The following is a 13,822-nucleotide window of genomic DNA, read 5'->3' as shown; positions in this document are numbered from 1 at the left end:
GCAGAATTCGACATTATTTTCATGATCAGCAGAAGGAATTCATAAAGTCATCAGGCGTTATGTAAGTATATGAATTGTGATGCTGAAGCAGTGCACTTAACTGAAGAAAATAAATAAATAAATAAAAGTACTCATGTTGCACACAGGAACTCAGCAGCAACAAGCAAGATTTGGGGAATAAGAATAAATTATTTTTCCTTCTGTTATGCCTCGGCAGGTGAAACTTCCTCTCACAAAAACGAGATGGCGCATGAATCATTTACTGCATCATCTGCCACGTACCGCCATCAGGAGAGGGGGCCGACGTCCTTGTCGGTGTACAACTCCTACTCTGAAAGAAAACAGCTGACCAGTTGCTGCACAAATGTCGAGAAAGACGCAAATCATTACGGTCTGACAGACACGAGCTGTGAGCACGTCGGAGGACTGAAGGCATATAATCTTCAAGATGTGTTAAAAAAGTCAAAATGTAGGACAATGCAACCACATTACACCAGTTTCATTGGCTTCTGTCTGTCAAGACTGAGAGATGATGTGACATTAGTGAATTTTACCCACAAGCTACATTTTATATAGAGACAATACAGCGCTGTGTATCTGTAATCTGACCCTGTGCCAGGGTTCCACGTTTTACTGTAAATGCTCCCACATTTTTGGAATAGCCTTACTTTTCATGCTGCCCGGACACTTTTAAACCCAGTCAATATTCACAGGCTTTCCCCATGTGTCCAATTAACTTCTTTTTGTTCATTTGCATCTTAAATTACTTGTTTTAGACTCTAGACATTCACTTGAGACCATCTCCAGTTGTTAAATGTGCTTCATAACCAAATACAACATGTTTCAACAGTGACACAATTGTAACTCCCGGATTAACAAAATAAAAACTGATGATGATCTGTGATTTAATATTCCAGGATGATTGCACAAGGTGCGAGAGAGTCTGTATTGCCAAGCGGCAGGAAAATCTGCATCTGGACTAACAGGAGTGGAAGCTCCTGTAGGCCTATAACCGTCAGATTTCAGCACGGTGTTTACGCTAATCAAAGCTCCGCTCTGTAACACGCGCTCCCACAGACAGGAAGATGGCTTCAAAACCAACCCAGACCCCCGCATTAGAGCCGTGAATGTGTCAGGAAGGCGACGTGTGTGTGTGTGTGTGTGTGTGTGTGTCGAGGCATGATAACGCTTAAGGCCAAAGGCAGCTTCCTGTGTCGGGGTGTTGGCCCGAGCGCTGTATGCAGATTGGGCTCTGGTGCAGTGATGATAATTAGCAGTAATAAGAAGAACAATGGCACTAAGATAACTGTGTGGGCATCACAGAGAACTAAAAAAAAAAAAGTTCACTAGTTCAGCTTTGCTCTGCCGCTCTGTGTTTATGGTATGTCCTCCTTCAAGACGTTCAAAAGTTGGATGAACCATCCTAACAACATTGTTCCCCAGCCTTTCCCTGTTCTGCCTACAGCAAAGAGGGCATCTACAACCCAATCATGAAAGTAAAAATAAGAGTGAGTAAAGGAAGTAAATGAGAGAAGATGAATGCTTAATCGGTCTCAATGGAGCATGTTCGCTCCAGGGGGGGAGGAAAATAAAAACGTATTTCTCTTAGTTCTGTCTTGCGATGATTAAATTGCACCATGCTGGCTCAGTCCACTTACATATGACAGGGGCTGCAGCAGATTAGGCTGAAACAGCAGCAAAGCTCGCAGACATTCATAATGCAATTCCCTGTCTTTCTAATAATAAATAGGCTTTAAATGTGACATGAATGCAGCAGCAGCACCATAAACTCTTGATTTCAGCGCATACTTACAAACACCTCTGATGACTGGGACCCAGGGCAGGCTAATGGACGAGGTTCTGCGTTAATGTCTTAGTCATGCGGACAGCATTATGACTGGGCATTATTATGTTGGCATGAGACGCATGCATTCTTTTAATAATCTAATCACTATAATAATCTGATCTAATCATAATCTAAAGAGATGGGTCTCTTTTCTTGGCATAAGCACATTCTTGACCTATTTTACAAGATTTTTAAAAATTGTCTAAATTATAACATTGTATCAAGTGACTAGTGTCCAAAGGGTTAACCTCACTAGCAAATGAGACCCATGCTTAGAGGATAACCTTGTGCCTAGCGCCAGTTCGAAAATAGTGCCCTTTGGGTGCTACACACCCTTTAAAAGAGTGTATAGCCCATAATAAGCATAGTCTCCTTTTATGTTGATTTGAATTTATATAACACATATTTATATAATACACAATTGCACATTCTTAGTAATTAGCTGCATTGCTTAAAATGTATGGCTATGAAGCCATATATAAAATGGAGGTGAAAGTTTAGTTACCATTATTAGCAGGTCTTATGGAGCATTTCGTATTAAATGAGCCCCTTGAAATTGAGGAATAGGTTCAGTGGCTGTCTGGCTTTAACTGAATAGAAAGTAAAGTGATTGGACAAAAATTTAAAAGCAGAGTGTATGGCTGCTCTCCTCCTCTGGCAGGTGGTCACTGTGCGGGAGCTGCAGCTCTGACTGTGTGTGTGAGTGTGTGTGTGTTTGGGGACCATGAGGAAAGATCACAGCAGTGGAGGACTCATCTCAGGGCTCCGCCCCTCAGGGCTATAGAGCCCATATGCCGTGTGAGTGATGCCCTCGCCACATGGCCTTGGCACTGGGAGGGCTTTTGGATAATTGCGGCCACCCTGGCACATCCGGTTGATTGCTGGTTCACCAGCTTTATGAGGGGCAGACTGAACCTGATGGCCAATGTGTTCATTATTGTTATTCATTATTTTAATAACAAGATCTCCAACATAAAACTAGCCAGAATAAATACATTAGGATTTTATCATGTATAATAATAATAATAATATAAAATGTATTCTTTCACCCTGGTATATCATATAATTATCTGTAAAAAATTAAATATCATTGCATGGGTTTGTTGATATATTGCCCCCTTGTGGTCTCCAAAAGCATCTTATTCATCTTTTTAATCATTTTATTATGTCAATGAGACTGATATATATTGACAGATCTATTGATAAAGCAACACACCTATCGGTAACCCATACTGTGAAATGTATATGATTCCCATCGAAATTTTCATCAGGCCTTACATTTATTGGGCCGCCACATGATAAACTGACATGTGGCTGTACACAGAGGTGAGAGCAGGGAGCATCTCCTGCTGAAGACCTCAACATCTTGCATGACAATCGCTTCTCATTTCTACCAGATGTGAATTGTGAGGGAGGCATGAAACGCATGACCAGAAAAGGAATGAAATCAGTGGTTGGACACCAGCTTGTGTGTGATGTGAAGTTATTTAAATGTACAACACAGATGAGGACCGGAACACGAATCTGGTGCAGATCCTGATGAATAATGTAAATGTATGTACATGCATGATATTTTCAGAGCAAATTCCACAGCAGCAGGAAAAATCAAATCAGAGGTGCTGCCTTTTCAACTGGAGCTGAGAAATGTGCTGCCACGAATGTCGCCATGACACCAGAAAGCCTCCTGCTGCCTACACAGGTCCTGTGACAGAAGAGCAGAACGCAGCCATTATTCCAAATTAGACGTCCTGAGCTGCAGTGTGGCACGTGAAATGACTTCCTCTGCTGGGTATACCATGGGCGAGGCCTCCTCCTTCAGCACGGTATGACCACTGGATTGAGACTGGGGCGTGACAGGCCTGTTGCCATGCATCCCTCCCCAGGTGAACTGCAGTCGCGTCTGTTTGATGACTATTTAAATATCACTAACACACTGAAACCTCACGGTGTTGCTGCTCCAGCCTGCATTTGGCCCAATTCCACCCAGCCCTCCCACACACAGACTATATATAGGCTTTATGCACAACTATGCACTCTGCTTATTTGTTTGTGTGTGTGTGTGTGTGTGTGTGTGTGTGTGTGTGTGTGTGTGTGTGTGTGTGTGTGTGAGAGGGGGTTCGGAAATAAGTAAGCTGCTAGTTAGATCTGGAAGAATAAGTTCCCGACAGCACCTTCGTCTCTCCCTGCCCACGTCTCTCACACGCTGTGCCTCTTTTGAGTAATGACTCACGCGTCTTGATTAATAAGGCCTTATGAATCCACTATCCCGCACTCCATCAATGTCCTGGTGACTGTGGGACACATCACCCACCCTCTGTCCCCCACTTCATCTGCAGCACAAACTGCAGCACAGCAGAGTTCATGCTCCATGGGTACACCTGCCCCAGATCTACACTGACCAAAAATACACTTTAAAGCTACCACACACTTGTGTTATGGTCATATATTAAAGTCCAAACAAACACAATATAATAAAAAAGGCAAATTTTTTATACAATGCACAAATATAATGCACAAATACAGTGTAGAGTCAAATATTACTTCAGTAGCAGACCTCTTGAAACCCTCAATTCAATTAAATTAATTACTTTTGCAGAACAAATTTGATTTCAAATATATATACAAATAAAAAGGTAAATAAAATTAAATATACAACTATTAGTGTTGTGTGCAGAGTTATATTAAATGTAAATGTCTATAAATAGGAATAAATGAGAGTCAGTACGAACACAAGCCTTCACATGTGAAGGCTCATTAATACATCGCCCCTTTTGGTCTCCCACGGTTATTATTCCGGACTGCAGTAAACAAAAGGACATCTGAATGAACACTGCGGCACGTATGTTACACATAATATTCAACTGCTGAATCATTTTTAAACGTTAATTTCGAAACATATAAAATATATTTGTAAAATAACATGTCATGATTATTTGTCATGCAAGTATGCTACAGGACAAAACAAAATAATACAGAGCCTGCATAAAATTGTTGCTGATTTATTTTCCTAATTTTTGTATATGTATGTCTTGATATTTATAAGTAGAATTTCTGAAGAGAGCTGTTGTTTTACTGAGGAATGTGTTTCCTTTCACTTTGGACCCCTGATGGCCAGATACCTTCCAGACGTCCATTAGCTCCCAGAGAATATAAGATTAGCAACTTGGTGCAGCGCATATTGAATTATTCACTGGCGTCACATGGGTTGGGGCCTGTGACGAGCGTTCATCAGGAGGAGCTGGGATGAAGGCTGCTCCTGTAATGAAGATCTAAATCTCCCCTGCTGAACTGATGTGCATCTGTCTACATTTTAATTGATCCTGAAATCAGGTATGAAGAAGCCCTGGACCGCTGAGTGACAACTCTGTTCTACTAAGCACATTTCCTGGGCCATTTGTTTTGTGAATGACTGACCCAGCCATCATTTATTACATCCATCTCTGATGGTGATGCCTGGAAGAGCATCTGCTATGAGGAAGCTAAACTCATCGGGAGTTGATTCCTCATGATTTGTCGCTTGGAAGGTGAAAGGTCACCTGAAGCTCGGCGCTGCTTTTCTCCACCCACTGGATTTAGTGGGTGTAGTTGCAGCTCACTGCAGGTAATGCCGGCTCGATTGCTATTCTAGTGAGTAATGGATCATGAGGCTCCACTTATCGTGCCACGCAGCACTCACAACAAAGGCTCGAAATGCTCATTATTACCCCCTGTAATCAGATGGATAATAATTTCATGGGTTAATACTGTACGGTTGCTCTGCATAATGTTTTGTGGACGGAAGCCTAGCTTGCTGAAGCACAATAAAAACCACTGACAACTCAATTGGAGCACAGCAAGAGAAGCTTGAGCTTGATCATATAATTCATTTCATGAACACGACATTTCATGCAACAATGTTAATATTGACAATCTTCCTAGGAGCAGTCCGCAGTAGCTCTCTTACACATTGGAACTAATTTGCAGGAGTAGTTTAGATGCACTCTTGAAGACATTTGCCCCTGCTGTCAAAATCAAATTTCATGTTTCACGGAAGCAATTTAACAACATCACGTAATAAAAAATACATTATGCCTCAGAGGCTTGTTGGAAAGAGCCTGAGCAATGTGCAATGCACAATGTGTGTTAGAACCCCTCTGAGGGACTTTATAAGAAGCTGCAACAGAAAATGACAAAAAAAAAGTCAGGGTCTATGAGAGAAAATTCAATTGTCGGTGCAAGAAGCTGAAAAGCCAGAGGAAAGACGAGGGACGTGGTTGTTAAGTAAAGCCCAGCTGTTTAACACTAAGCATGCCTTCATGGATCACTTGTTGGTGTAATGGCTTTTCATGAGCATGCTCAATTTGTGCAAAAACATTTGCTTTAAAAACTCTCCCCCTTTGGCTCAGCAGAGAGGAGGCTGATTTGGCGAGGGAATGGAACGCGATACCCGCGCAGCACAGACTCATTTGCTGTCATTCTCTGGGTAATCAACGTGTTGAGAAATAAGCCACACGTAACGTGCTCGGTGCTCTGGAGGTGCAGATCAGTGCGAGCTGAGCTGTAAATTGTACTGACTCGGGCCTGCTCATGTTCTTGTTAGAAAAAAAGAGGAGGGAAGAACCGATAGCATTATCAGACATCACCACCCCCCCTCTCTCTGAGTCATGGTGTGACATGTCCCGGTGCAAAAAATTGATCACATGACTAGCTGGCAGTCTGCGCCGTGAGCAGGAGCTCATCGGTTCCACTCTTAAGATGACCACATGCCCAGTCCACATCAATACCCTGATCAATAATGAGTAATTGGCTGTGGCCTTGTGATGAGTAACTGGGTGTTTGTATATCGTTCCCCTGTCATATCTCCCAGAATGCACTATTTATTATGCCAGAGGCGTCTGAAATGTTTTTCCCCTAAGTACAACACCTGCGGTACTGCAGACGTGTGAATTTTTCATCTAAGGTGATGCTGTATGTTGTATGAGACCCTCCTACCAAAGGACCTGCTGAGGATTGGCACAGATGGTGTAAGAGTTTCATGGATCTTAAGCAAATAGATCAGCCCCAAAGACACTCAGATCAATAAAGAGCAGCATCAGAAATGCCTCCTCAAACCACAAGTCAGCATCGTACCATCACTGCACTTAAGGCTATGACTATATTTGATATCACACGTCCTGAGAAGTCTCCCAAAATATTTTCAAATCAAAGCATTGATCATCAGATATTTTCCTACTAATTAATCAGAAAATCAATGTAAAAATGTATAGGTGTAAATAAATGAACAAACCCATAATTAAATAAGTTTAAAAGGTTTAATCAGAACCATGGGGCCTAGTGGGTAATAAAGTGGTACCGTAATCAGAATGTTGTGGGTTCGAATCCATAAATGCTAAGGTGCCATTGAGGTGCAACTGAGCAAAGCCCTGTCCCCACACAGTGCTCCCCGGGTGCCTGTCATTGGTTAAAAGCACAGGGCATGTTTTGTTGTGTCACAGTGTGTTGTTCTTGCTGTGTATTACAATGACAATCACTTCACTTTCACTTCATAAGGAAGCACCAAATTAGCCAAAGTTACCAAATTAGCTTTAACCTGTGTGACCAGTGTGAATGTGAGTTGTATTCTAGAGTGGCATAACATGCTGCTTATGACAATCATTCTTGTGGTGCAGCAGAGCAGATTTTGTTGTATGTCAGCAGACCTTGTGAAAAATATGTCTGGCTACCAATGTGACAGCTGTAGTAAATGGGGTTTATCTGTCAACCAAATAGTACTTGTCTCAAAACGATCGATCAATCAAGATGGTGTCGTAATTTTCTCTATGATGATGTTAGATGTTAAGTTTACAAATGTCTAAAACCCTATTTTGTCAAAACAAAGCATTATTATCTCCACCTTTAAGAACATCTTCAATAGAGCTGTCTGTGAACATGTCTAATAGCACAGTTAAACTTGCAGTAAAACTGTAGACTCGTAAATCTACTGAGCAACTAACTCAAAATCAAATGATTTTGAAAACATATTCCATTTGGTGCATGGCAGTTTCACTTGATGAGATGACATATTCATGAAGATTTTTATAATTCTGTGCAACACTCTCATATCTCAAACATTCAACAAGCAAAATGCACACAGCATCACACTGATTGTTCACATATTATTACATATTTATTACTATGAACGTAAAAATCCGTTTTAAGATGCGTCTGATACTTTTTATCCTAAGTCGGCTCAGAGCGAAATCAAGGCGACTCCGAGGCGGCTCAGCTGCGGTGGATATTAACTGCCCAATCACAGCTGTGCTGCGTTGTCATGACAATCGGCTAGCGTCTTTGACAGTTAGAGACGAAAGCTGGTTAATTAGCAGAGAACGCTCCGAGAGGAGGTCAAAGGGCAAAGGCAAGAGTCAGTCTTGGCAGTACAGAAACAAACAATTTATACGCTGAAAGAAGTGTGTGTTTTTGCTTTTAACACATGGCCAAAGTGTATAGGCGTTTTAAAGACGAGAATAAAAGATTACAATAACACGGCGCACGGGCTGAAGCAAAAATGACAAATCATTCACGCTTTTATTCTACCGGCGTCTATAAGCCATTTAATCCGCACCGTTGCCCCTTGAAATGAAGCGCTACGGCGCCTCGGAAGCGCCTTCAGCACCACCGCGACGGACAGCTCCGCCGCCCCGACTCCCCCCGGCACCCAACGACCCACCTCCGAGCGCGCACAGCCACGCGCAGCCGAGCAGCAGGAGCCGTGCGCCGTCCAGCCGCCACATCGCGGACGAAGGGGGGGGTGTCTGTACCTCCGCAGAGCACGGCCGCCGTCTCACAGCGCTGCGCCGCTCCTCCACATCTTCACTTTTACTGCCGAGCACCAGCTGTTCGCGCATGACGTCACGGAGGGGGGCGGGGACTCGCCGCGCCGGGGCCTTCCCCCGTCGCGCCGCTATTGGACGCGCCTTCTGATTGGAGGCGTGTGATTGGACGGCGACGACGTCAGTCAGCCGGAGATTTAGCAGAGGTGATGCGAGAAAAAGTGAAACAAAATTCAGTACAGACCCAACAAATCTCCTCCGGAAATTTCCATCTATAACAAAAATATGGTCATCAATCTTCTGCCCCTCACTGGGATCATCTCGGCAGCGTTCATTCCGTGGTCACTAGACTGTAATAAGTTCCACATAACCAGTTCCCTAAATCTGCTGGACTCGTCAGATTTAACCTTTTCCAGTCTCTCAACAGTTCTTCATAAGTTCTGGTCAATTTCAATATTCTAGATTGAAAAAAAGTGTGTTTTAAAGCTTGCAAAGCGCTATAATGAAGTAGACCGATGGACGATGGCGCCCCCCGCCGACGGGCAGACAGTCTAACGATGACAGTGATTTATTACCAAACCCATGAAATGAGGTCACTTTTAATGGTGGATCCTCAACACCATGCTCCTGCTGAATCCTTGAAAGTAAAAATAGCATGTGATGTCACGCTGTGCATATTAATGAACAATAAAAGATCTCAGGCCAGCTCTCTCTACACTTGTGATGCTCCGTCTATGTGTTGTATCTGATGGTGGGGGGTCAACTCCCACTATTTTTAACTTAGCAGTATACCAAAACCCCTCTGACCATTACAACTACCAAAGGTGCCACTACTACATGCCCACCCGCTTACCTACCACACCTATCAACAAGACCAACAGTAATCGACTATCAGGAAAAAGGGACAAAGGCAAACAATCCATCTGGAATTGCCTTTTGGGGGGAATATCTGAATCTCTCGCTTTAGTACGGCGAGAGATCATTTATGTTCACAGCATTTATCAGACGCCCTTATCCAGAGCAACTTATAATCAGTAGTTAAAGGGACAGTCCCCGCCTGGAGACATTTGGGGTTAAATGCCTTGCGATGGGACACAATGGTAGTAAGTGGATCTTGAACCTTTAACTTTGTGTTCTTTGTGCTCAAGTGTCTAACCCTGCCAACTGCTACCCCAACACATACTACAGTGGCCACACACGTTCTCTCAGGCACATTCTGTATTAGACACCGTCTTTACATCCTAAATGTGGTGTTGTTTTTTGCCTCTTGCTGCAGTGATTGGCTTCTGAGGTCCTCTAGTGACACCTTCTGGTCAAGCATCTCAAGATGTTCTCCTCTGTATGTTTAAGCAAAAGGGGATAAAGCTGATGGTTAAATATGTTCTTTCAAAGTCTTGTTCAGGGTTGTACCTGTACATATATAGCGTAGTTAGAGTCTGGAATTGCTAATAAGTCTAAAACGTTCAAATTAATTAACACACATTTATTAACACAAATTTATTAACACACATATTAATGTGTGGCCTAAATGTTATCATTTGTGTGAGACCTTGAGGATCATTCATCTTTCAAGGTAATTGTTTCTCGCGCTTTTTCTCTAGGCCAGTGGTGGTCTAGCGGTTAAGGAAGCGGTCCCGTAATCAGAAGGTTGCAGGTTCGAATCCCGATCCTGAGGTGCCACTGAGAAAAGCACTGTCCCCACACACTGCTCCCCGGGCGCCTGTCATGGCTGCCCACTGTTCACTCAGGGTGATGGGTTAAATGCAGAGGACAAATTTCACTGTGTGCACCGTGTGCTGTGCTGCTGTGTATCGCATGCGACAATCACTTCACTTTTACTTTAGAAAATGGGTCTCTAACAACATGAACAGTAAACGTATATTTATTCAGCCACTAGGTGGCACCAGCGTGTTGAGAAGAAAGCAGTCATTCACTCACTCACTATCCTCAACTGCCTGGTCCTGTTAGTCGGGGCCACGGCTGCCAGAGCCCATCCTGGGTCCCAACCACACACACACACACACACACACACACACCTACAGTCAATTTAGAGTCACCAATCTGCCTAGTGAACATGCCTTTGGATGGCGGGAGGTAACCCCGGAGGAAACTGCCACAAACACGGGCAGAGCATGCCAACTCCACACACACACACACACACACACACACACACACGAGCCATGCCACTGTGCGGCCTGACAAGTGAGCAGCCACTGGAATAGACAGGAACTGAAGAACTGACACGTGATGGTTTATGAAGCAACATAAATGGGCCTGGACATCCTGTCTAACCTTTATCTAGAAAAGACTCCTATGGTTATCTTCATTATCACTGGCATGATGGACACTCCAAGGTCGTGCTAAACTTGTGTCCAGCTGGTAGGTCACATGACCAGACTGACTCTGGCCAGGCATGTCTGACCGTCTGGCTTGATGCTATTAGGAAGGTTCATGGGCAGAGAGGAAGGTAAGTAACAATTAACAAGTGTTTTAATTAGGAAGGTATCTTAAATTGATTTTCATTTTCATAACCTCTGCTTTGTGTCATCCGAACAAAGATGCAAGGGTGCATTATGTGCTATTTATTATTTATTATTTAGAAATAGATTTCCTTTTGTTATATGTCTTCCTACTGCATACACGCTGCACTCACTGCATCATTTAGCACTAGAATATAAAATTTTTCTACACTTGTAAATACTACAACAACAACATTTATTTATCACATACAGTATGTTTCAATGGGCTTTAACAGACCCTGCAGTTGACACCCCCCACTCTTGGCCCTTCTGCACATAAGGAAAAACTCCACAAACAAAAAACTCTAGGAGAGAGAAAAAAGAAAGGAAGAAACCTTGGGATGGAGTGATACAGAGAGGGACGCCCTTCAAGGGTAGAGTGAGCCTGCACGTGGTGTCAGTGCAGGGTTTGTGATTGTCCGAAAAGAGAAATATACGCGTGTCCATTATGATGTTACTGGTCCATTTGAAGATCCCTGAAGCTGTAGTTGTAACGGTGGTGGTGGCTGTGGTGACCCTCTGGTTCGTTTCATGCTAAGTCCTCGTTTAGCAGTTTTCAGGAACCAGGATTTATTTGCTGGTCTCTTCACTGGGGTCTGTCGGTGGTCTGTGCACTTGAGTCAGTGTCTTAGAGAAAAGAAACAGAAGCAGCGGCAGATGGTGGCTTTGTACGACTGATACTGAAATATGTAATTATAGTGGTAATATTTGTGCAACAGTGGCCCGGTACCCTAACTAGGACAGCCTAACTAAGGTGAAATAGGTGAAATACTAAACACCCTTTAAAATGTTGTTTTCAAATTATTGTACCTTTTTATTGTACCTCTTTTTTTTACTTCTTAAGCCTAATAAATATATTCTACTGTCCTAAAACTACATGCTTGGTGTGGACGTTATGCGTGAGGTACTCAGACTTGCTTTGCTGCGCAAGTAAATTCATGTGGTCTTGTTCATTTCATATTAAGAGAAATTAGTTATAAGAAACACTTCTTTTTCTTTCTTCGTTTGTGCCGCCACCTGGATGGATGGCGCCCTTAGCATTATGACACATCACGTTTAATCATTGTTCAACAAAGGTCTTGGGCATTTACGGTTTGCTTTTGTAAATAATATGTGCATTTCATGCAAAGACCTATTTCACAATATGACACATTCTTCAATTGGTAAAGACAAAGTTGCCTCACATTTGAAATCAACATGAAACGTATCAAATACGTTTTGGGGTCGCGGAAATCATTGGGCCCTAAATAGACCTATGCTTTCATTGATAGAATTGCACAAGGGTTGGGACGGAGGGGATGTTCGTTTTAGATTAGAATGATTTTGACTGTCATCCTCCCAAGTGTTTGTGTATGGCAATAAACTTGTTATGTGGTGAAAATGTTGTTTTCTCTGTTATGTTAAAATAAAGGAATGGATGAAAATTCTCTCTCTCCCTCTGTCTGCCTGAGGTCCCAAGCGATTTGGTGGTCAGCCTGAAGCTGCTGAAATAAGATAAGAGGAAAGTCTTCTGATATCCTCTTCAATGGAATACTTGGCAGCAAATATCTGTGGTGTTATTTAAGCATTCACTGCTCAGAAAAATAAAGGGAACACAGAAATAAGACATCCTAGATCTGAATGAAACACTTTGTTCTTTACATAGTTGAATTTGCTGACAACAAAATCACGCAGAAATCAAATCTATCAGCCCATGAAGTTCTGGATTTGGAGTCACTCTCAAATATTAAGCCGGAAAACAAACTACAGGCTGATCCAAATTTAATGTAATGTCCTTAAAGAAGTCAAAATGAGGCTCAGTAGTATGTGTGGCAGGTTATTCTGTAGCCTGTGTGACCTCCCTACAACGCCTGGGCTCCTGTTGAGGTGGCGGATGGTCTCCCGAGAGATCTCCTCCCAGACCTGGACCAAAGCATCCACCATCTTGATTGTCGATCAGTTTTGCTTCCTACGTGGACAGTTTATTTTTAATTTATTTGAGCAGTGTAATAAAGAAATTGTACAGATCTTTCCATTCATACATGCTGGAGCATTACATGCAGCCATATTCATTATGTGGTTTCAACTTTGCATCCAGTTAGCCTGAGTGTGAAGTTGACCTCACCACGGGAGGAGAACCACAGCACCTGTGTAGAATGAACGGGTGGACAAGATAACAGAATTCGAGTCTGATCGGTCAGAAGCCTCCGGAGCAGGTAGTGTGTGAGCTACTTCCTCAGGACACAGCTGTCCGCCACTGGACTGGACTCAACCATCAGAGTCAAGGTCGGATTGTGGGCAATGGTGCTTTAGAATTTAAATTTCTAATTGTCATATGACACATGATCCTTGCATCTGTAGTCATGGAATGTCGCTGAAGGTGAAGGAGCCGAACGGGACAAATCTACAATTTTTGGCACAAAACACAAAATCACAACATTCCTGCAAAAATGGATTTATGCACAGAATAACAGCATAGTGGATAGTGATAATAATGATGATAAGCTGGAATAACACACATTAGTTTGTGTGTGAGTGAGTGTGTGTATGACTGAAGTGAAAAGTGAGAGGTTACATCTGTACATTTATATACACTGCATCTGAAAAGTCCATTCAGCTACATTCCAAACCTGCTTCAGTTCATCTCTGGGTCAAAACACACACACACACACACACACACACACCAG

General features: G+C 42.8%; 1 protein-coding gene across 1 annotated transcript in view; it reads right to left on the bottom strand.

The window, feature by feature from the left end:
- Positions 1-8,695, bottom strand: part of tmem8b (transmembrane protein 8B) — an 87,555-nt gene extending 78,860 nt beyond the window's left edge. Inside the window, exon 1 of the mRNA XM_028995757.1 lies at positions 8,535-8,695. Coding sequence (XP_028851590.1) covers positions 8,535-8,598 — 64 coding nt within the window. The 5' untranslated portion in view covers positions 8,599-8,695. The remainder of the gene's footprint in view (positions 1-8,534) is intronic.
- Between the last annotated feature and the right edge of the window lie 5,127 nt (positions 8,696-13,822).

Source organism: Denticeps clupeoides, chromosome 11, assembly GCF_900700375.1.
Source record: "Denticeps clupeoides chromosome 11, fDenClu1.1, whole genome shotgun sequence".
NCBI lineage: Eukaryota > Metazoa > Chordata > Actinopteri > Clupeiformes > Denticipitidae > Denticeps > Denticeps clupeoides.
The sequence above is the reverse complement of the archived record's forward strand: the minus strand, read 5'-3'. Positions and strand labels throughout refer to the sequence as shown.